Raw genomic sequence first — 23,357 nt, 5'->3', positions numbered from 1 at the left:
ATCATTTTGAAATTCTATGAAAACAATGAGTGATTCTGGAGGAGTGATGTGGCTTTTCACTGAGGGCATGTGTGGACGGGGGAAATAACTAACTGCAGAGCCTCGGGCACTGTTTACACAGCCCGTTTAGAAAAAAAAATCCACTGCACATCCTTGCTGCAAATGAAATGTCAATTTCGGGGATTCCAGTTTTCTACCCGAATACAGCACAGATTTATTCCAGACAGTTCTGAACAGCCTATCACAGCTCCCGTTTCCAGGTCACTGCTCTCGCTGTGAGACGGTGGGTGGCTCTTCGAAGAGCCTTTGTTGCGTGTTTGCTGGAAAGGGTCGAGTTGTGCGGCCGTGCCGCTTCAAAGCGAACACCACATCCATGGCAGTGACCGTCTTGCACTTGGCGTGCTCAGTGTATGTGACCGCATCCCTGATCACATTCTCCAGGAAAATCTTCAACACCCCGCCAGTCTCCTCATCGATCAAACCCGAGATCCGCTTGACCCCGCCACGGTGAGCCAGGCGGCGGATTGCTGGTTTGGTGATGCCTTGGATATTATCACGAAGCACTTTGCGGTGCTTCCAAAATATACTTTCTTCATAAAAATCTGTAAAAAAAATACATTACAAAACCAAGATGTAGCTCCAAGTTCCAAAAAGCACCAAGTCAAACAATACAAAGAGTGGAAAGGAGATCAGTTTCCTTCAATACAGGAGTGAGTTGCCTCACAACCCTTCCATTTCATTTCTCATGCCATGTACATTTTAGAGCAAACAAATAATTTCTGGCTACAGTTCGAGGGGTTTCCCATGGATCCAGCCCCTCAGTTCACTATGGTGGGGGGACGTTACACTGTGGTCTTTCCCCATTGAGCCTTTGCTGCAGCTGCCCCAAGCTTTAGTGCGTCCCTCAGCACGGAGTCCTGGACCTTGGAATGTGCCAGTCTGCAACATTCGGTCGTGGACAAATCTTTGCGCTGGCACACCAGCAAGTTTCGGGCAGAGCAAAGAGCATCTTTCAACGAATTGATAGTCTTGCAGCAGCAGTTGATGTTTATCTCGGTGTGCGTCCCTGGGAACAGCCCGTAGAGCACAGACCCCTGTGCTACAGAGCTGCTTGGGATGAACCTCGACAAAAACCATTGCATCTCTTTCCACACCTGCTTTGCAAAGACACATTCCAGAAAGAGGTGGGCAACCATCTCTTCTCCACCACAGCCACCTCGAGGGCATTGTGCAGAGGGGGTGAGACTTCGGGCATGCAGGAAGGATCTGACGGGGAGGGCTCTTCTCACCATCAGCCAAGCTACATCTTGGTGCTTGTTTGAAAGTTCTGGTGATGGGGCATTCCGCCAAATGACTTTGGAAGTCTGCTCGGGAAACCATCCGACAGGATCCACCATCGTCTTTTCCAATAGGGCCTTGAGAACATTCTGTGCAGACCAGTGCCTGATGGATTGGTGGTCAAAGGTGTTTTTCCACAGCAACTTTTCCATGAAGGATAGGTGTTACGTACGGCACAGTCCAACTGGATGGAGCGTTCCACGGCAATATGACCAGGCCCATCCTTCGCAACACCGGGGACAGATAGAACCTCAGCACGGAGTGACACTTGAAGTTTGTGTACTGAAGGTCTACACACAGCTTGATACAGCCGCACACAAAGGTAGCCATCAGGATGAGGGCGATGTTGGGTACATTTTTCCCGCCCTTCTCCAGAGGTTTGAACATCGTGTCCCTCGGGACCTGGTCCATTTTGGATCCCCAGATGAAACGGAAAATGGCTCAGGTGATCACCACAGTGTAGGAGTGCAGTATGAGCCAGACCTGCACCACGTACAGTAACCTGACACAATAGAGAGAGATCGCTGTTCCCACATGTTCAGCTTCTGTTGTACCCTGGCTACTCGTTCCTCCCAGGTTTTGGTGCACGCCCCAGCCCTTCCGAACCATACCCCAGCACCTTCAGGTTGTCTGACCTAATGGTGAAGGGGACAAAGGATCGGTCAGCTGAGTTCCCAAAGAACATGGCCTCGCTCTTGCCGTGTTTAACATTGGCTCCCGAGGCCAGTTCGAGCTGGTCACAGATGCTCATCAGTCTGCGCACAGGCAGCGGGTTCAAGCAGAAAACGGCGACGTCATTCATGTACAGGGAGGTTTTAACCTGAGTGCCTCCACTGCCTGGGATTGTTACCCTTCTGATACTCGCATTCTTCCTAATAGACTCAGAAAAGGGTTCAATACAGCAACAAACAAGACAGGGGAGAGAGGACAGCCCTGCCTGACTCCAGATTGGATCGAGAAACTTTCTGATTCCCACCCATTGATTGAGACTGCGCTACTGATGTTTGTGTAGAGCAGTTTGATCCAATTGCATATTCCCTCCCCAAACCCCATATTGGAAAGTACGTCGATCATGTAGGTGTGCGATATCCTATCAAAAGCCTTCTGCTGGTCCAGGCTGATGAGGCAGGTGTCCACCCTCCTGTCCCATACATAGGTGATCGTATCCCTGAGCAGCGCGAGACTATCAGAGATCTTCCTGCCTGATATAGTACAGGTCTGATCAGGGTCAATCACCAACTCCAGAGCAAACTTGACTTGACTGGCTATGACTTTTGACAGAATCTTGTAGTCGATGTTAAGCAGTGAGATGGGCCGCCAATTTCTGATTTCTGCCCCCTCCCCCTTCCGCTTGTAGATGAGGGTGATGATGCCTTTCCTCATGGATTCTAATATGCTGCCGACCAGGACCATACTCTGGTATACTGCCAGACTTTTTTTTTAAATTTCCAAAATATACTTTATTCATAAAAATCTTTCAAAATTACATTCCCAAACAGTTTAAAACAGCATCAAGTCAAAAAATACAAACAGTGCAAAGGTGATCAGTTTCCTTCTATACAATCACGAGTTGCCTCACAACTCTTCCATTTCATTGTCATGCCATATACATTTCTACATTTACAGCACACAAGATTTTCCCGATAGGTTCGAGGGGTTTCCCATGGATCCAGCCCCTCCGCTCAGCTTGGTGGGTGGACGTTACACAGTGGTCTTTCCCCATTGAGCCTTTGCTGTGGCTGCCCCAAGCTTTAGTGCGTCACTCACCACGTAGTCCTGGACCTTGGAATGTGCCAGTCTGCAACATTCGGTGGTGTACAACTCTTTGCGCTGGAAGACCAGCAAGTTTCGGGCAGACCAAAGGGCGTCTTTCACCGAATTGATAGTCCTCCAGCAGCAGTTGATGTTTGTCTCGGTGTGCGTCCCTGGGAACAGCCCGTAGGGCACAGACTCCTGTGTTATAGAGCTGCTTGGGATGAACCTCGACAAAAACCACTGCATCCCTTTCCACACCTGCTTTGGAAAGACACATTCCAGGAGGAGGTGGGCGACCATCTCTTCCCCACAACAGCCACCCTGATAATTCTTGCCTCAAATCAGTGCACAATAAAAGAGACTGATTCCGTCAGCCACCTTTTTTTTACAGGCCGCCCGGACCTGGCTGAGAAAGGCAGAGTGAGAGCAGGGAGGGGAGGAGACAAGAGTGAAGATTAAACAGAGAGCAAGAGGGAAGGAGACACCCAGAGTGACCGACAGAGAGAGAACGGCCCCTTATCTTTCAGCTCCACCTCCAGTTTCCTCCGGGCTGCCAATTTCAAACCCTTTATTAACAGTAGAAGCGAAACCCAGCTCTCCACGCAAACCTTTCCAGACTCGACCTTTCAAGGCTTTCCAGAAAGACAGAGTTTTTAAATATGGTCCCGCTACAATTAACACTCAGTAATATTCCCACCTAAACACAGTCCATTCTATACTAAGAAACCTCCTCAGTAACATCACCATTTCCACACACATGCGCTTCCAGCAGTTTACAGCACCTTACTGCAGCTGTTTGGGGAATCTCCTGTGTTAAAATTGGAGTTGGAAAGCGGCCTTTACCCGGCAGTGTTATCGTCTCACACTGAATCTGCCAGACATCCTGTTCTCTTATTGCGAGAGAGAAAGCACGGATTTAGGAAATGTTCATTTGAAATGATCTCCATTGAGAACGAGCCCGGTCGTGGGACAGGTATTCCAGTGCAAAGAGCTGCCCATGACCGAGTGTTGCAGACTGGCACATTCCATCATATGTGTTGTGGGATGGCATTAAAGCTTGGAGAAGCCACCATGGAGCCTCAATGGAAAGGCGACAGACTAAGGCCCTAGTACAGCGAGGGGCTGGAACCTGTGTAAAACCCCTCGGGCTGTGTGCATCAGAGAATGTTTGATGTGTAATGTAAATACTGTAAATATAACCTGTGCAGGCAGGGATTGTGAGATACCTCATGTACTTTATTGAAGGAAACTGATCTGCATTGTACCTTATGTAACATTAAAATTGAACTGCTTTGCAATATAATTGAACAAATTATATGAATAAATTACATTTTGTGCAAAAGAAAGCAGCTTTCCTGTCAACACACACCTTGTCTCAGGGCACAACTTTCCTGTGATCTTGTCATACCCAACTTCGCTCTATATCTTCTGACACACACACTTTACAGTCTGTCATTTCCAAAAACAAGCATTCTAAAATCAAAAGACCTTTTGTTTATTTCTCCTTTCTTTTCATTTCTCCTCTATTCCTCTCAATCACTCCCTTCCACAGTCCTATTCAGATCAAGGTGGAATGTGAATAGTGTCACAACTCAACTCTGACACTATTATTACCCTTCTCTTCTCTTGTCTTATTCAATGGGAAAGTTTTATTCACCAGTCTGCTGCTGTTTTACACTCTTGCCATACCATCTGGTATTGCATCCATCTGAATTCTGTGCTTTCATGAACTTATACATCTTTTCCTCTTCTGGATGATTTGTTTGCTTCAGTTCCATTCAACCAGGCTGGACCACAGGGAAGCTTAGAACAAAGAACAAAGAACAGTACTGCACAGGTACAGGCCATTCGGCCCTCCAAGCCTGCGCCGATCTTGATGCCTGCCTAAACTAACACCTTCTGCACTTCCGTGGCCTATATCCCTCTATTCCCTTCCTATTCATGTATTTGTCAAGATGTCTCTTAAACGTCGCTATCGTATCTGCTTCCACTACCTCCCCTGGCAGCAAGTTCCAGGCACTCACCACCCTCTGTGTAAAAAACTTGAATCGCACATCATCTCTAAACATTGCCCCTCGCACCTTAAACATATGTCCCCTAGTAACTGACTCTTCCACCCTGGGAAAAAGCTTCTGACTATCCACTCTGTCCATTCCGCTCATAACTTTGTAAATCTCTATCATGTCGCCCTTCCACCTCCGTCGTTCCAGTGAAAACAATCTGAGTTTTTCCAACCTCTCCTCATAGCTAATGCCCTCCAGAACAGGCAACATCCTGGTCAACCTCCTCTGCACCCTCTCCAAAGCCTCCACGTCCTTCTGGTAGTGTGGCGACCAGAATTGCACGCAATATTCTAAGTGTGGCCTAACTAAGGTTCTGTACAGCTGCAACATGACTTGCCAATTTTTATACTCTATACCCCGACCGATGAAGGCAAGCATGCCGTATGCCTTCTTGACTACCTTATCCACCTGCGTTGCCACTTTCAGTGACCTTTGCCTTGGGTGGGTCCACGTTGATCCATTACATTCAGAATCACCCCCTTGAAATAACTCCATCGTGCAACGACAGTAACCACACAGAATCTGCTTCAAACACTCCTCCACATTTTATCTGTTCTGACTGTCAACACCTCCAGCTCTTTTGTTTAAGTGGAACCCATCAGGTTTGTATAGGCTCCTTCTATTCTGAAAGCTGTAGCACTGGTTCAGGGAATTCAGCCCTGTTTCTCCACTCTAAAGGCTCAGCCATGCTTGATCTGCCTCGTATTTTGCTTTTATTGCAACGTTACAAGACCTCCAATCCTCTGGAAAACGATGGTCAGACCTTCCACTATTTCTTCCCTGGCTTCATTCAACAGCCTGGGGTACATTTCATCTGGTCCTGGTTATTTATCCACATTCAAGGATGCTCATCCCATTAAGACTTCCTCTCTCCTTAAGTTATCACGTCCAATACTTCACACTCCTCCTCCTTCATAACAATATCTGCATCACCCCCTCATTTGAGAAGACAGTAATGTATTCATTAAGGATATTGGCAACATCTTCCACCCCGATACAAAGGTTACATTTTTGATCTTTTCTGTGCCCTGTTGTTTGCTCTGTTGCCTCTTACTCTAATGTTTTGATGCAACATCTTTGGGTCCATTGTTATTTTGCTTGTCCATGTTCTTTCGTGTTCTCTCTTTGCTCTTCACCGCTGCTCCCAAACGCCTCCAGTGCAGTCAAAACACAAGGTGTCAGAAGTGGGATTCGAACCCACACCGCCAACGGAGACTGCGACCTAAACGCAGCGCCTTCGACCACTCGGCCATCCTGACCGCCTGCTGGTTATTATAAATGCTAAGGAAATTATTCATTCTTTGTGAAAGTATTTGTGAGATTGTGGAAATGTCTGGAAGAGGAAAGAACAGCGGGAAAGCTCGGGCCAAGGCCAAGTCTCACTCCTCCCGGGCTGGACTGCAGTTGCCGGTGGGCAGTGTTCACAGGCTCCTGAGAAAGGGCAGCTATGCTGAGCGTGTGGGTGCCGGAGCCCCGGTCTATCTGGCTGCTGTGCTCGAGTATCTGACCGCTGAAATCCTCGAGCTGGCCGGTAACGCGGCCCGGGACAACAAGAAAACCCGCATCATCCCCAGACACATGCAGCTGGCCGTCCGCAACGACGAGGAGCTCAACAAGCTGCTGGGAGGGGTGACTATCGCTCAGGGCGGGGTGCTGCCTAATATCCAGGCCGTGCTGCTGCCCAAGAGAACCAGCACTCAAGAGCTCCCAGACAAAGTGAAGCGGCCAAAATGTCATCTCATAAACCAAAGGCTCTTTTCAGAGCCACCCACAGTCTCTGTGAAAGGGCTGGTTACTGTCAGGAGGGAATCTGAGATGGAGTTATTGTGACAGTGGATTGACCTGTTTCACATCTGTTCAGTTATCTTTTCAGTTCCCTCTCTCGATTTCGCTCTGTTTCTCTGCTCACACATCGCCCCCTCCAGTTAAGTGAAGAACTGAACTACAGGGTGTCAGAATCAACAATTTAATAAATCCCGCTGCCTTCGATTTTATAAATCCCGAGACCATCCCGGTACATTAACGGGAACTGGTTCGGAGCTGATGAATTAATTTAATAATGGAAGTGTCCGGGTTAATTCTCTGTTTTTCATTTGGACAGTTTGAATTGTGTTTTTTTTTTCTCTCCGCTGATCTGAGCGTCACTTCTCAATGAGAATCTGCTCCCAGAACAGAGTAAATGCAGAAAGAAAGAGGCCATTCTCGGGCTGTGTGTTTCTCTCCTAACCTGATCTGTTTAGACCGCACTGTTCCCAGAGGATGGAATCAGTGAGAGTTGTGCACACACAGGAGCTGAGTCCACTGCAGCGCTTCAATATGTGCCTTCTCCCCGGCTCTCCCTATTCTCCGGACACAAAGTTGTTTGTTCCCCCGGCGGCGGGGTAGAGTCGGGGATTCTCTCCCCGCAGTGTCAGTGGCTGCAGCCCCGGGGAACTGGCGGTTTCAGTCAGAGTGACCGAGCTACCTTCCAGGACTCTCCCCCTGAATTTGTGAACTGAGACTACACCGAACACATCTCCAGTTAGAGTGAGGGCCGGACATCCTTCTGTTTTTTTACAGAGAGTGGGGAAAGGGCTGGGTGGAGGGGATCTCAGCGAGTCACCAGGGAACCTGGATTTACTCCAAATCATTTCCATGTGGAATCTGCAGGCGGGGCCGGGACAGGGATCATTTGATCAGGGGATCAGCTCTTTCCTGAGAGATGTGGGTGGCTCTGAGAAGAGCCTTTGTGTTCAGATGTTTACAAGTTTCCCGCGCTCTTTCACTTCTTTCCAGACCCTGCTTTCTGAGCCTTCGTTGCTTTCGGCCTGACCTTGCTCGTCCATGTCTGCACTTCCTTCAGCACCTTTCCGCCCGCCGCACTCTTGCCTTTTTTGACCTTCTTCGCAGGAGACTTTTTCTGAAGCGCTGCTTTCTTCACCGCCTTATTTGGCGTTGCCGCCGCCTTGCTGCTCGTTTTCTTGGCTGTTACTTTCTTTGTTGTCACTTTCTTGGCTGCTGGTTTCTTCACCAATGATTTCTTGTCTGCTGGTTTCTAACGAAGGATTTATTGTCTGCTGGTTTCTTCACTAAAGATTTCTTGTCTGCTGGTTTCTTCATGAAATATTTCTTGTCTGCTGGTTTCTTCACTGAAGATTTCTTATCTGCTGGTTTCTTCACTAAAGATTTCTTGGCTGCTGGTGTCTTCGCTAAAGATTTCTTGGTTGCTGGTTTCTTCACTAAAGATTTCGTGTCTGCTGGTTTCTTCACTAAAGATTTTTTCTCTGATGGTTTCTTCACTAAAGATTTCTTGTCTGCTGGTTTCTTCACCTTCTTTCCCACTTTTCCCTGGGTTTTCCTTCTTGCTGATTTTGAAGGAGCCAGAGGTTTCCTGTCCCTTGATCTGCACCAGGGAGCCTTTGTTCACATTCCTCTTGATACTTTGCTTGATCTGGGTCCTGAGCTTCTCCACATCGACACCGCTGCTACCCAGAACCTTCTTTATGGCGGCCAGGGACATCCCCTTGCGATCGCTGAAAGCCGGCACAATCTTCAGGATCTGTTCGCCCAACGGGAGACCGGCTGGCTTGTTCCGGGGAGCCGCCTTCTTCTTCTTGGGGGTCTTGACTTGGGCGGCGGCGGCGGCTGGAGGAGCCGTTTGGGCGGCTGCACTATCGGTCATGTCCGGGACTCTGCACAAATTCTCTCTGTCAATGTGATCTGGGTCAGAAATGAAGCCGGTGGTGGCGGCACAGAGCAACTTAAAGGCAGAGAGAGGACGGGGCGGAGACAAGCTGCTATTAGCTCCCGGATCCTGCTGTCTCTCTGTGTTTCTCTCTCCTCACAAACTCTCCAATTCCATTGAAATTCAGAGACTCCAGACTTCCAGACTAGATCTTTCCTGTCTCTCACTCCAGTTTGTTTGCTGTTGAAAAGATTTCACTGGGATTGAGGACTCCATTTTCCATTTCACCTGGTTTTATTGCTGCACTGACCGCCCTCTCTCACCCCTCGCTGACATGTTCTCTACTTTTCAACTGAAATCTTGAAATAAAAAAAAAATGATCCCGAATTCCCACTTTGGGGCTGAGCAGGGAGCAGGGCGGTTCTTTGACTGGAAAATCATTTGATTTTACACAAGAATTACTCTGAAATCCGGCGATGAGAGCGGACCCACAAACACAGTGGCTTCAGACTAACCCGCCCTCCCCTTTAATACAATCTCTCTTCCACAATATTCACATCTGCATATTCACAGGACAAACTGTTCCCTGAATGTAGAGTTCCCAGGACAGGTTTTCCCCTCCGCTCGGTCTGTGCTGCGGATTCTCGGGGGTGAGTTGTATTTTCTCAGCTCAGTCAGTGTTAAACAGTCTGGGGCCGGCGCTCCGAATATTGTCTGTTAACCAGAGTCCGCTACAAGAGCCAATCACAGTTGTGACTTTTTTTATTCGTTCATGGGATTTGGGTGTGAGTCCAGAACCAGGGGTCATAATCTAAGGATACGGGGTAAACCTTTCAGGTTGTCCTTTCTCTCTCTGCCCCTCTCTCTCTGCCGACACCCACCCCCGGTCTCCTCTCTCCCTCTTACTCTCTTCTCTCTCTCTCCCTCTTTCTGACAGTTGCAGAGAGCGAGAACTGTCAGCTTGATGGTTAGTCTTTTTTTAAAAATCGCAGCCGTCAGTTTCACAGCTGACCGGTGCTTTGAGCAGAGACAGCACTTCCGAAACTCGGACAAGCTCGGGTTTTTCTGGAGGGCTTTTAAATGAAATCAGAACTGCCGGATAGCTCCGAACTTGTCCGAGGTTCTGAAACGTTGTCTCTGCTCTCAGGACCTGTCAGCTGTGAAGCTGACGGCTGCGATTTGATTGAAAGTCAGACTGGTCTGGAAGAAGAAGCCAATGGGAAATTTCTCATCCCTGAAATTATCAGTCACGGACCGAACTGTTTTAACGTGGACACTGGTGTCCATGGACAGACATGTTGCCAACCCCTGTTCTTCACACAGACTTACCAATCACACACTGACCAACGCCAACAAATAATTTGACTTTTTTATTGAAGACTGACAATCTTTGGGCCTCCTTATCTCGAGAGACAATGGATACGCGCCTGGAGGTGGTCAGTGGTTTGTGAAGCAGCGCCTGGAGTGGCTATAAAGGCCAATTCTGGAGTGACAGGCTCTTCCACAGGTGCTGCAGAGAAATTTGTTTGTTGGGGCTGTTGCACAGTTGGCTCTCCCCTTGCGCCTCTGTCTTTTTTCCTGCCAACTACTAAGTCTCTTCGACTCGCCACAATTTAGCCCTGTCTTTATGGCTGCCCGCCAGCTCTGGCGAATGCTGGCAACTGACTCCCACGACTTGTGATCAATGTCACACGATTTCATGTCACGTTTGCAGACGTCTTTATAACGGAGACATGGACGGCCGGTGGGTCTGATACCAGTGGCGAGCTCGCTGTACAATGTGTCTTTGGGGATCCTGCCATCTTCCATGCGGCTCACATGGCCAAGCCATCTCAAGCGCCGCTGACTCAGTAGTGTGTATAAGCTGGGGGTGTTGGCCGCTTCAAGGACTTCTGTGTTGGAGATATAGTCCTGCCACCTGATGCCAAGTATTCTCCGAAGGCAGCGAAGATGGAATGAATTGAGACGTCGCTCTTGGCTGGCATACGTTGTCCAGGCCTCGCTGCCGTAGAGCAAGGTACTGAGGACACAGGCCTGATACACTCGGACTTTTGTGTTCCTTGTCAGTGCGCCATTTTCCCACACTCTCTTGGCCAGTCTGGACATAGCAGTGGAAGCCTTACCCATGCGCTTGTTGATTTCTGCATCTAGAGACAGGTTACTGGTGATAGTTGAGCCTAGGTAGGTGAACTCTTGAACCACTTCCAGAGCATGGTCGCCAATATTGATGGATGGAGCATTTCTGACATCCTGCCCCATGATGTTCGTTTTCTTGAGGCTGATGGTTAGGCCAAATTCATTGCAGGCAGACGCAAACCTGTCGATGAGACTCTGCAGGCATTCTTCAGTGTGAGATGTTAAAGCAGCATCGTCAGCAAAGAGGAGTTCTCTGATGAGGACTTTCCGTACTTTGGACTTCGCTCTTAGACGGGCAAGGTTGAACAACCTGCCCCCTGATCTTGTGTGGAGGAAAATTCCTTCTTCAGAGGATTTGAACGCATGTGAAAGCAGCAGGGAGAAGAAAATCCCAAAAAGTGTGGGTGCGAGAACACAGCCCTGTTTCACACCACTCAGGATAGGAAAGGGCTCTGATGAGGAGCCACCATGTTGAATTGTGCCTTTCATATTGTCATGGAATGAGGTGATGATACTTAGTAGCTTTGGTGGACATCCGATCTTTTCTAGTAGTCTGAAGAGACCACGTCTGCTGACGAGGTCAAAGGCTTTGGTGAGATCAATGAAAGCAATGTAGAGGGGCATCTGTTGTTCACGGCATTTCTCCTGTATCTGACGAAGGGAGAACAGCATGTCAATAGTCGATCTCTCTGCACGAAAGCCACACTGTGCCTCAGGGTAGACGCGCTCGGCCAGCTTCTGGAGCCTGTTCAGAGCGACTCGAGCAAAGACTTTCCCCACTATGCTGAGCAGGGAGATTCCACGGTAGTTGTTGCAGTCACCGCGGTCACCTTTGTTTTTATAGAGGGTGATGATGTTGGCATCGCGCATGTCCTGGGGTACTGCTCCCTCGTCCCAGCACAGGCATAGCAGTTCATGTAGTGCTGAGAGTATAGCAGGCTTGGCACTCTTGATTATTTCAGGGGTAATGCTGTCCTTCCCAGGGGCTTTTCCGCTGGCTAGGGAATCAATGGCATCACTGAGTTCCGATTTGGTTGGCTGTATGTCCAGCTCATCCATGACTGGTAGAGGCTGGGCTGCATTGAGGGCAGTCTCAGTGACAGCATTCTCCCTGGAGTACAGTTCTAGGTAGTGCTCAACCCAGCGGTCCATCTGTTTGCGTTGGTCAGTGATTATGTCCCCCGATTTAGATTTGAGGGGGGCAATCTTCTTGATGGTTGGCTCAAGAGCTCTCTTCATGCCATCATACATTCCTCTGATGTTTCCGGTGTCTGAGGCCAGCTGAATATGACTGCATAGGTGTTGCCAGTAGTCGTTTGCGCAACGCCTAGCTGTTCTTTGTGCAGTACTTCTGGCTGCTTTAAGTGCTGCGGATGTTAGATCGCTGGGGGCTTTCTTGTAGTTCAAAAGTGCAATGCGCTTAGTGGCTATGACAGGTTCCAGCTCTTCATTATGAGATTGAAACCAGTCTGCATTTCTCTTCGCACTTTTGCCGCAGGTGGTCAAAGCTGACTCATAGATGGCGTCTCTGATGTGGGCCCACTTGGTCTCAGCATCCCCTGTGGGAGTGTTTTGAAGGGCTGTTACAAGTGAATTTAGAAATTTTTGTAACAGCTGTGGGTGAGAAATTCTGCTCGTGTTGATGCGCGGGTGGCCCTTCTGCTTGGAATGATGCAACTTCTTTGGTCTGAGTCTAACCTTGCTGCACACCAGGGAGTGGTCGGTGTCGCAGTCCGCACTGTGGAAGCTGCGTGTGATTTGAACACTGTTTAAGGCGGCTCGCCTTGTGACAATGAGGTCTAGCTGGTGCCAACGACGTGATCTTGGGTGCCTCCATGAAACCTGGTGACAGGGTTTAGTGTGAAAGAACGAGTTGGTGATGCAGAGGTTATGATAGGTACACAACTCAAGCAGTCTCTGCCCGTTCTCATTCATCCTTCCAACGCCATAGCGCCCAAGGCAGGAGGGCCATGAGTCATGGTCGGCCCCAACCCTGGCATTAAAGTCCCCCAGCAGGAATAGGTGTTCGGTGTTGGGGATGCTGCTAATGATGTTATGGAGTTGTTCATAGAACTGGTCTTTAGCTTCAGGTGCGGAGCAGAGTGTTGGAGCATAGATGCTGAGTAGGTGTACTGGACCAGAGGTGGTGAGCAGTCGGATGGACAGTATGCGTTCCGAGCCATTTGAGGGAGGCTCTATCATGCTCAGCAAGGAGTTTCTGATGGCGAAGCCCACTCCATGCTGTCTTGGTTCTTCAGGATCCCTGCCCTGCCAGAAGAAGGTGTAGTCTTGCTCTGCTAGAGAGCCACTCGCGGGGAGGCGAGTCTCCTGAAGTGCTGCAATGTCCACATTGAATCTACTGAGCTCGTTGTTAATGATGGCGGTCTTCCGAGAATCGTTGATTTGTGTAAGGTCTTCCGACAGGCCAGGACACATAGTTCTGACGTTCCAGCTTGCAAAGCGAAGGGCTGGTACCTTCTTTCCTTTTTTCATGTTGTTTGGTGCGGTGTATCAGTCCACCTTTCGGGCAATGACCCTGAGCTCCAAGCACCCATTGAAGCAGGCAGACTGTGGCGGGACAGAACCTTATTGACCGGGGGCTGCCAGGTTTGAGGCGGGCGGTAGCTGTCCAGTGAGGTGCAATGACCTCTCCCACCGACAAAGGCAACCCGTGGCGCCCAGTTTCTACGCCAATTTATCTGGACTTATAACCCGTAACTGCTGCCTTCCGTGTTGTTTTAGTCGCTGTGAGGCAACTATGGAGTGACCTCTCCATGGCGCATGCCTGGGCAAATTTATGGAGGTTGAGAGTTGCCCAGTCGTCAAAACCCCCCTCTCGGCCTTTCTGGTGGGGTCCAAAGGAGTGCAGGACACGACGTTTGGCACCAGTATGGCTGCAGGAACTGCCGGAAACATGCCAAAGGTGACACATGACCGCCTACGGGGTTCCGCTCCGGCTTTTCTGTTAGGGTTTACTCCCTTAGCCTTGGTCTCTCCCGAGACGCCCACAAGGCAGTGGGGTTGTTGGGGCCCCTACACAGGTGTAGGATGGTGCCGGTGGGAGGAGGGGATGCAAGGGGGAGGGGTAGAGGGAGGGGGTTGGGGGGGCTGCAGGGGAAGGGGGTGCGAGGGGGGCGGGCTGGGACGGGGTTGTGAGGGGGTGAGCTGAGAGGGTGGAGCAGGGAAGGGGACGGGGGTGGGGGGGGGGTGGAAGGGGGGTAAAGGGGGGGAGGGGGGGTGGAATCTGGTGCAGGTAATAAGCCATTTCCTCAGTGCCCACCATCGACGTCCGGAAAGCTCATCCATGTCCTTCGGGAGGTGAAGCATCATTTGGCAGACTTAGAGGTGATTACATTTGCTAAGGGTTTTTTTTTTGCAGTGGTTTAAATAAAGGCATGCAGCATTGCCGACAGTGCGCTGCAGATGCTCTCCGAGCCATCTCCCGCGGGCGCTTTGAAGTTGCGGCCGGGGGGGCCGTTTGTGGATGTTTTGGGTGTTCGGGGCAGACTGACAATACTATATACAATTTACAGGAGAGTATTACAGGCACATCTTACCGGGGATCATCCCATCTCCTACTCTGTCACATACTGTATGACATCACTTCCTGAAGTGATGATGCACACACGAGTTACCAATTCCTTGAAACAAAGAGTAGGCATAAATGGGCCATTTTCTCATTGGCAGAATGTGACTGGTGGAGTGCCACAAGGATCAGTGCTTGGGGTTCAATTATTTACTATCTCTATTAACGACATGGAGGAGGGGGCAGAGTGTCATATATCCAAATTTGCTGATGATACAAAAATAGGTAGGGCATGTTGTCATGAAGACATAAGGAATCTGCAATGGGATATAGATAGGTTGAGTGAGTGGGCAAAAACTTGGCAGATGGAGTTTAATGTAGGAAAGTGTGAGGTCATGCACTTTGGTAGGAAGAATCAAAATGCTGACTATTATATAAATGGAGAGAGACTCCAAAAAAGAGGGATCTGGGTGTTCTTGTGATTGAAACACAAAAAGTTAGCATGCAGGTGCAGCAAGTAATTAAGAGGGCAAATGGAATTTTGGCCTTTATTGCTAGGGGGCTGGAGTTTAAAAATAGGGAAGTCTTGTTAAAGCTGTACAGGGTGTTGGTGAGGCCACACCTGGAGTGCTGTGTACAGTTTTGGTCCCCGTATTTAAGAAAGGATATATTGGCATTGGATACAGTCAAAAGAGATTCACTCGGCTGATTCCTGGGAGAAAGGGGTTGACTTATCAAGAATGGCTAACAAGTTAGGCCTTTATACATTAAAGTTTAGAAGAATAAGGGTGATCTTATTGAAATGTATAAGATTCTGAGGGGGCTTGACAGGGTAGATGTTTCCACTAGTGGGGGAATCTCAAACCAGGTGACATCGTTACAGAATAAGGGGACAGTCATTTAAAACTGAGATGCAAAGGAATTTCTTCTCTCAGAGGGTAGTGAATGTCTGGAATTCTCTACCCAGAGAGTTGTGGAGGCTAAATCACTGAAAGCATTTAAAGAAGAGGTAGATAGATTTTTGAAATATTGGGGAGTTGAGGGCTATGAGGAGCTGGCACGGAAGAGGAGTTGAGGTCTGGGGCAAATCATCCCTGATCTTATTAAATGGTGGGGCAGGCTTTGGGGACTGAATGGCCTACTCCTGCTCCTATTTCTTATGTTCTTATAAGGGGGCTACAAAGAGATGTAGATCGGTTAAGTGAGTGGGCAATAACCTGGCAAATGGAGTAAACTGTGGGAAAGTGTGAAGTTGTCCACTTTGGCAGGAAGAATAAAAAAGAAGCATATTATCTAAATGGTGAGAGATTGCAGAGCCCTGAGATGCAGAGGGATCTGGGTGTCCTTGTGTCTGAATCGCACAAGGTTAGTATGCAGGTACAGCACGTAATTAGGAAAGCTAATACAATGCTCGTGTTTATCGCGAGGGGAATTGAATACAAAGGTAGGGAGGTTATGCTTCAGCTATACAGGGCATTGGTAAGACCACATCTGGAGTACTGTCTACAGAACTGTTCTCCTTATTTAAGGAAGGATGTGAATGCATTGGAGGCAGTTCAGAGAAGGTTTACTGGACAAATACCTGGAATGGTGGGCTGCCTTACAAGGAAAAATTGGACAGGCTTGGCTTGTATCCACCAGATTTTAGAATAGTAAGAGGCAACTTGATTGAAACACATAAGATCCTGAGGGTCTTGACAGGGTGGATGTAGAAAGGATGTTTCCTCTTGTGGGAGAATCTAAAATTAGGGGTCACTGTTTAAAAACATTTAAGACAGAGATGAGGAGAATTTTTTTCTCTTAGAGGGTTGTGAGTCTTTGCAGTTCTCTTCCTCAAAACGCAGTGGAAGCAAAGTCTTTGAATATTTTTAAGGCAGATGTAGATAGATTCTTGATAAGCAAGGGGGTGGTCATGGCTGGCTGGAAATGTGGGCCATCAGTTCAGCTATGAAATTATTGAATGGCGGAGCAGGCTGGAAGGGCCGACTAGCCTACTCCTGTTCCTAATTCATATGTTCGTATGTTTGTATGTTTGTATAAAGCCCAAGATGCCATATATTTTACTACTACTCTCTCAATATGCCCTGCTACCTGCAAAGATTGATGCACATGCATCCCCAGGTCCCTCTGTCCCTGAACACTCTTTAGAACTGTGCCATTAAGTATACATTGCCTCTCCCTATTCCTTCTGTCAAACTGCATCACCTCACACTTAACAGTATTAAATTCCATCCGTCACCTCTCTGCTCATTCTGCTAGCCTATCTATGTCCTATTGCAGGCGGTTCATATCATCCTCACTGTTTGCCTCACCTCCAAGTTTGGTATTGTCAGCAAATTTTGAGATTCTGTTCCGTATTCCAAGATCCACATATTTTATACACAGCAAGAAAAGCAGTGATCCCAGCACTGACCCTCGGGGAACACCACTGTCGACCATCCCCTAGTCTGAAAATAAACCATTTACTACAACTTGCTTGTTTCTGCCCTTAATCCAATTTTTTAACCAATTGGACACTGACCCTCCTATTCCATGAGCCTTAATTTTGTTAACCAGCCTTTTATGTGATACCTTATCAAATGCTTTCGTAAAATCCATAGAAACAACATCCACTGCATTTCCTTCATCAAACGTCTCCGCTCCTTCATCAAAAAATTCAAATAGATTAGTGAAGCATGATCTGCCTTTTACAAATCCATGCTGGATATCCTTAATTAACTCAAACCTCTCTAAATTTCCATTGATATTTTCCCTGATTATCACTTCTGAAACCTTACCCAGCATTGATGTTAAATTAACTGGCATGGAGTTGCTTGGACTTTCCTTACACCCTTTCTTGAATAAGGGTGTCATTTGCCACTCTCCAATCCCCTTATTCAGGGAAGATTGGAAGATTATGTCAAGCCCTTCCTGGAGGAGTCTGGACATGCAAGGACTCAACTACCAGCAAGCGTATAAAGCAAGACCCAGGCTCAGGGCCTTCAGTTACCCCTGGGGGGGAGTCGGAGAGACAGCGGATCCTGTGAGGAACCACAGTTCAGGAAAGATGAGAAGGTCATTGTGAGGGGACAGAGGAGATTAAGTTCAAGGTTTCCCAGCTTATAAGCAAGTGCAGAGACAAGGAACGGTGCTGGGGCAAATAATAGGAAGCTGTGATCGGTTGGAAGGCAGGAGTGATTAAATGACAGAAGAGATGATGGTGCAAGGCAAAAGTCAGGGAAACAACAAGTAACATTTGGCCAGCACAGATACCAGGAGTGGGGTTTGAACACACACAGACATATATTCATTGGATTTTAAGTCCAACACCTTAACCACTCAGCCCTCCTGGTTCATTAACCCGTTGCTGAAAATGAAATTTAATGTGATCCGGGTGACATCTGGCCTTTTACAATATACAATTATGACTCCGCTCCCATGCTAAATTGGACCCTTCATTACTTATTAATCTCAATTGGATCACCCCTCAGTCTAGGATTCTCTAAGGTGCAGGGTCCCAACTCTTTTAGTCTAACTAGATAACGAAGATGTCTTACACTGGGAATTAGTTTAATGTCTCTCCTCTGTACCCTGTCAAAAGCCTCAATATCACCCATCATGTGAGGAGATCAAGACTGGATACAATATTCCAAGTGAGTCCTGACCAAGGTTTCATAAAAGGACAATTTCGGGACATCTCAGATACTGAAGGAGTCTGTGTCCAGAAGCAGCAAGACCTGGACAACATTCAGGCTTGGCCTGCTAAGTGGCAAGTAACATTCGCACCACATAAGTACCAGGCAATGACCATCTCCAACAAGAGAGAATGTAACCATCTCCCTTTGACGTTCAACAGCATTACCATCGCTGAATCCCCCCCCCCCCCCCCACCATCAACATCCTGGGGGTAACCATAGTCACAAGCTTAACTGGACCATTCATATAAATACTGTGGCACCAAAGGTAAAACAGACAGTGAGAATTCTGCAATGAATAATTCAGCTCTTGGCACGAGGTGAAATGCTCATTAGGAGAGCTGGAAAAATGGACTGGTCAGGTGTGCAGAAAAGTGGCAAATGGAATTCAACTTGCAGAAGTGTGAGGTGATGCCTTTGGTGAGGTCAAACACGACAAAGGAATACACAATTAATGGGAGAATGCTGAGAGGTGTAGAGGAAGTGAGGGACCTTGAAGTGAATGTCCACAGATCCCTGAAAGTAGCAGGACAGGTTGATAAGTTGGTTGAGAAGGCTTATGGAATCCTTTCCTTTATTAGCCGAGGTATAGAATATCAGAGCAGGGAGGTTATGCTGGAACTGTATCAATCATTAGTTAGGCCACAACTTCAGTTCTGTGTGCAGTTCTGGTCACCTCATTACAGAAAGGATGTAATTGCACTCGAGAGGTTACAGAGGAGATTTACGAGGATGTTGCCAGCTCTGGAAAAATGCAGCGATGAAGAAAGATTGGATAGACTGGGGTTGTTTTCCTTGGAATAGAAGAGGCTGAGGGGAGATTTGATTGAAATGTATAAAATTGTGAGGGGTCTGGATAGAGTGGATGGGAAGGGTCTATTTACCTTCGCAGGGAGGTCAATGACTAAGGGGCATAGATTTGATGTGATTCGTTCAACGATTAGAGGGGAGATGAGGAAACGTTTTTTCACCCAGAGGGTGCGAGGGGTCTGAAACTCACTGCCTATAAGGGTAGTTGAGGCAGAAACCCTCAACTCATTTAAGAGGAGTCTGGATGAGCACCTCAAGTACCTGAACCTGCAGGGCTGCGGTCCAAATGCTGGACAATGGGATTCCGCAGGGTTGCCCGATTTTTGGCCTTCCTGTGCTGTAAACTTTCTATGTTCAATGATTCTATGCAGACTCAATGGGCCGATTTGCCTCCTTCTGCACTGTAATAATTTTGTGATTTTTGACTCTCCAAAACTTGTCCACCATCTACAAGGCACAAGCCAGGATGAGTGCAGCTCCAACAATACTCTAGAAACTCGACACTGTTCAGCACAAAGCAGCTGCCTTGATTGTCACCCCATTCACCACCTTAAACATTCACTTCCTTCACCACTGACGCACAGTGTGTACCATCTACCAGATGCACTGCTGCAACTCACCAAGGCTCCTTCGAAAACACCTTCCAAACCGAAGACCTCCACCACCTTGAAGGACAAGGGCTGCAGATGCATGGAACCATCACCATCTGCAAGTTTCCCTTCAAGTCACACACCATCTGATCTGCAACAATATCGCTGTTCATTCACTGATGTTGGTCAAAATCCTGGATCTCCCTTCCTAACATCACTGTGGGTGTACCTACACCACATGGAGTGCAGCAATTCAAGAAGGCAGCTCAACGCCACCTTGTCAAGGACAATTAGGGATGGGCAACAAATTCTGGCCTTGCCAGTGTCGCTCACATCCCATGAAAGAATATGCCCAATCTTATATGCAATCATCCTCTGAATGCAGCCCAACCCCCAATTTTCTCCAGCTATCACTTCACAGCATTACTGCTGTACCTTTCGAGATCTGTGCACTAGAACATCGAGATCTCTGCTCAAAATTATTTTCTTTCTCCACCTGCTTTAATGTTTATCCCTGAAGGGTGTATGAATGTTGAGCATTCGCCCTGTCCAAATGAATAACACTGCACTTACCCAAATTAAACATCATTTACCAGTCATGAACCCAATCTCCCAACACATTAAGATCAGCCTGAAACAGTCGAGCATCGTCAAGAGTCTGAACACTCGCACAGATCTTCAAATCATCTGTAAATTTACAGATGGTGCCCCCTACACCTACATCCAGATCATTAATAAAAATAATAAAGAGCAACAGACCCAACACCGATCCCTGTGGGACACCAGTGGTAACTGGTCTCCAAACAGATCCAGATCCATCTGTAACTACTTTCTGCCTACGTCGTGCCAGTCAGTTCCCAATCCAGATCAATATATTACCACTGATACCAGGGACTTTGATCTTATAGAGGAGCCTCTTGTGTGGAACCTAATCAAAATCTTTTGGCTGAGATCCGCTAATTGAGCACAGGCCGGGGATGAGGCCTAGGCGTGTCCTGCTCTGTGTGTGGGTCTCAGGAAGGCACAAGGTGAGATAAGCTCACTGAGCACAGGCCCTTCCTGCTCTATATGGTGCTCAGTACCTCACCAAATGAGAATAACTAACACACCACAGGCCAGGGAGCCTCGGCCCATCCTCCCCTGATTGTTGTTCAGTACCAACCAGGTCAGATAAGCTAATTCAGCACAGGCTGGAGATGGAAGCTGGATCTTTCCTGCTCTGGGGGCTCCGTACCATACCAGGTGTGATGAAGTAAAATACCACAGGCCTGGGATGGAGCCTGGGATTTTCCTGTTCTGTGTGGGGCTCTGTACAACACCGTGTGAGATGAACTATCATCCCTCAGGCTGAGGAAGGAGCCTGGGCCCATTCTGTTCTGTGTGGCTCCTACAACATTGGGTGGGTTCAGTTAACTCAACTCAGGCCATGAATACAACCAGGCCCTTTCCTGCTCCATGTGGCTCAGTATCACACCAGGTGACATCAGCTAACACAGCCCAGGTGGGGCTGGGGCCGGAGCCTGGACCTGTCCTGCTCTGTGGGCTCAGTAACACAGCCCGTAAGATGAACCTTTTTCAAAAGACTTTAGTGTATTTAACTCTGTGTCCAACACTGTGAGGCTGCTTTCTGTGTTTATAAAGAGTGTAATTTATTGACTGGTCTCTTGGATCTTGGAGCAAACAGGGTGACAGACAGAGGTCTGTGTGCAGAGGGTTTGGGGGTGAGCTCTGATTCCTAACCCTTTCTGGATTGTGAGGAATAAAGAATGAATGAGAGAGAGAGAATGTGGGAGAAGGGATGATAGAAGAATTTGTCCGTGAACCAGATTAAAAGTGGCTCAAACGCAATTTAATATGAAGGTATCAAGAGCAGAACATTAACATAATCTGAGTTCCGCGATCTGGTCGTGTCCCATTCCCCTGAAGTGAGGAATGAACGGGTGGGGAAATTCCGCCTGGAGTTATATTTGTCTCCAATGAAGATGAGCTCACAGTGAGGATGGAATAGCTCAGTTGGGAGAACACTATATTGAAGAACCAGGATACAATCCCTGGTTTCATCAGTTTTAATTTGGTGTCTCCTTCATTTTAAGTAGAGAGAATCAGAGGGGAGATTTTCCACTCTTGACCCCATGGGCTGAATTTTAAACCAACGGTGCGGCTCTCGGCAGAGGCACCGGAAGCGGGTGTCGTCACCACAAGAGTGAAATGAGGCCGACCGACTCCGATCACGGAGCAGCCGACAAATTAATGAAGGGGAGACGTGGGGCCCATGTAAACAAGGACCAGAAGCAGGGAACGAGGTGCCGATGGCACCGGCATCTGACACAACGGCAGGTGCTGGCACCATATTTAAAGGGCTGCCAGCCCTGCATTCACTGCTGCCTGGTTTAAAGGAGTGTCTTCCTGAGAGCCCTCTGCTGTCCCAGGACCAGTTCTGCTGCCTCTGATGCCCCAGGACCCGTTCTGCTGCCTCTGTTGCCTGATGGGTAAGGAGCTGAATGCGAGCCTGCAGTGACCATGGTCCCACGGTTTAGCGATGCCTCCCTGCACGTTCACCTCCAGGTGGCAAGAGAAAGGTGGAAGATCCACTTCCCCAGGGATGGGAGGTGGAGACCTGTCCACCTGACCAAGCAAAGCTGGCTGGAGATAGTAGGTGAGGTCAGCAGCCATGGGTTCACCCCCAGGACATGGATCCAGTGCAGGAAGTGGGTCAATGACCTGATCCAGATTGCTCAGGCGACAACTCAAAACACTTTGGACCCTTTGGACATTGCATGTGGCAGAGTGAGAGGGAATGTTTAGTGGAAAGGGAGTGACCACCCAGTCATGTGTATTGGGGAGAGGCACACGTCAGTCATTATATAACCTCACACAGTCCCTCGAGAGGGGCCGCATGCAGGAGGCATATGTGTGTCCACATCATGGACTGCTGGACTATCACCATCAGAGATGTTGGGCTTGTCCCCGCTGGGAGACTAACATTGTTCATCATTGTGTCTGCAGGAGAAGACATCCCACAATTGGAAAGAGCGTGTCAAGACTGGCGGTGGAGTGCCTTATCTCCGTGTCCTCATCCCGATGGAGGAGGAGGCCATGGAACAGGCAGGGCAGCAAAGCAGCTGCTCCATAGCTGATGGAGAGACAGGGGCATCTACCCAAGAGAGTGAGTGAACATCTCCTGGGGCACAACGGAGCACCTGCTGCAAAGGAGCCACACTGCTCATCTGTTCACCACTGCCTCAATGGAGCTGCACAGTAGGGGAGATTGGAATGTCACGATGGGCGGATCGTAACCCTTCAATGTCCCTGTTTTCTCATGAAGGCCCGGATGAACGACAAAAGCAAAGAGCTGGAGAGACTGGGAGACAGCCGGACACGTCTGAGGAGGAGGAGGGAGCCTCAGATGGTGCACCATCACATCATTCCCCTGCACCCTCCACCAGAACAGAAACGCTCACGCAAACTGATGAGCACATCACAGACAGGCCCGGGCAGCTGACGGAGGCTGTGACAGCCGAGGCCACTGAAAGTTGGTGGTCTGTGGGAGGCCAGGCCCACACTGAGCCCCAGGCTGATGACATGCCTCTGGTGTCACCAGCAACACGGGAAATACTGCAGCTGCAGCGAGAGGTCAGGTAACATCTGGCAGAGTTGCCAGAGGCTATGTGTACCCAAACAAGGATGGTGGAGGAGTCCATCCAGGCCTTGGGTGCTGCAGTGTCTCTGATGGGGGTGTGTCTGGCTTCCTCCATTGAGAGATTGGTGACTCTGATGGAGAACCATATCCAACCGATCAAT

General features: G+C 48.5%; 1 protein-coding gene and 1 non-coding gene across 2 annotated transcripts; one reads left to right on the top strand and one right to left on the bottom strand.

The window, feature by feature from the left end:
• Positions 1-6,332: 6,332 nt before the first annotated feature.
• Positions 6,333-6,415, bottom strand: trnal-uag (transfer RNA leucine (anticodon UAG)). The gene has a single exon. It is a non-coding gene; the product is annotated as a tRNA-Leu (tRNA).
• A 70-nt stretch (positions 6,416-6,485) lies between these two features.
• LOC137360550 (histone H2A type 2-B-like) lies at positions 6,486-6,842 on the top strand (the record flags this gene model as incomplete). The annotated part of the gene is made up of 1 exon (XM_068025953.1): positions 6,486-6,842. A coding segment is annotated over exon 1 (357 nt), but the record flags the coding sequence as incomplete, so codon positions are not given.
• Between the last annotated feature and the right edge of the window lie 16,515 nt (positions 6,843-23,357).

Source organism: Heterodontus francisci, unplaced genomic scaffold (assembly GCF_036365525.1).
Source record: "Heterodontus francisci isolate sHetFra1 unplaced genomic scaffold, sHetFra1.hap1 HAP1_SCAFFOLD_650, whole genome shotgun sequence".
Taxonomy (NCBI): Eukaryota; Metazoa; Chordata; class Chondrichthyes; order Heterodontiformes; family Heterodontidae; genus Heterodontus; species Heterodontus francisci.
This window is presented reverse-complemented; position numbering and strand designations above follow the sequence as displayed.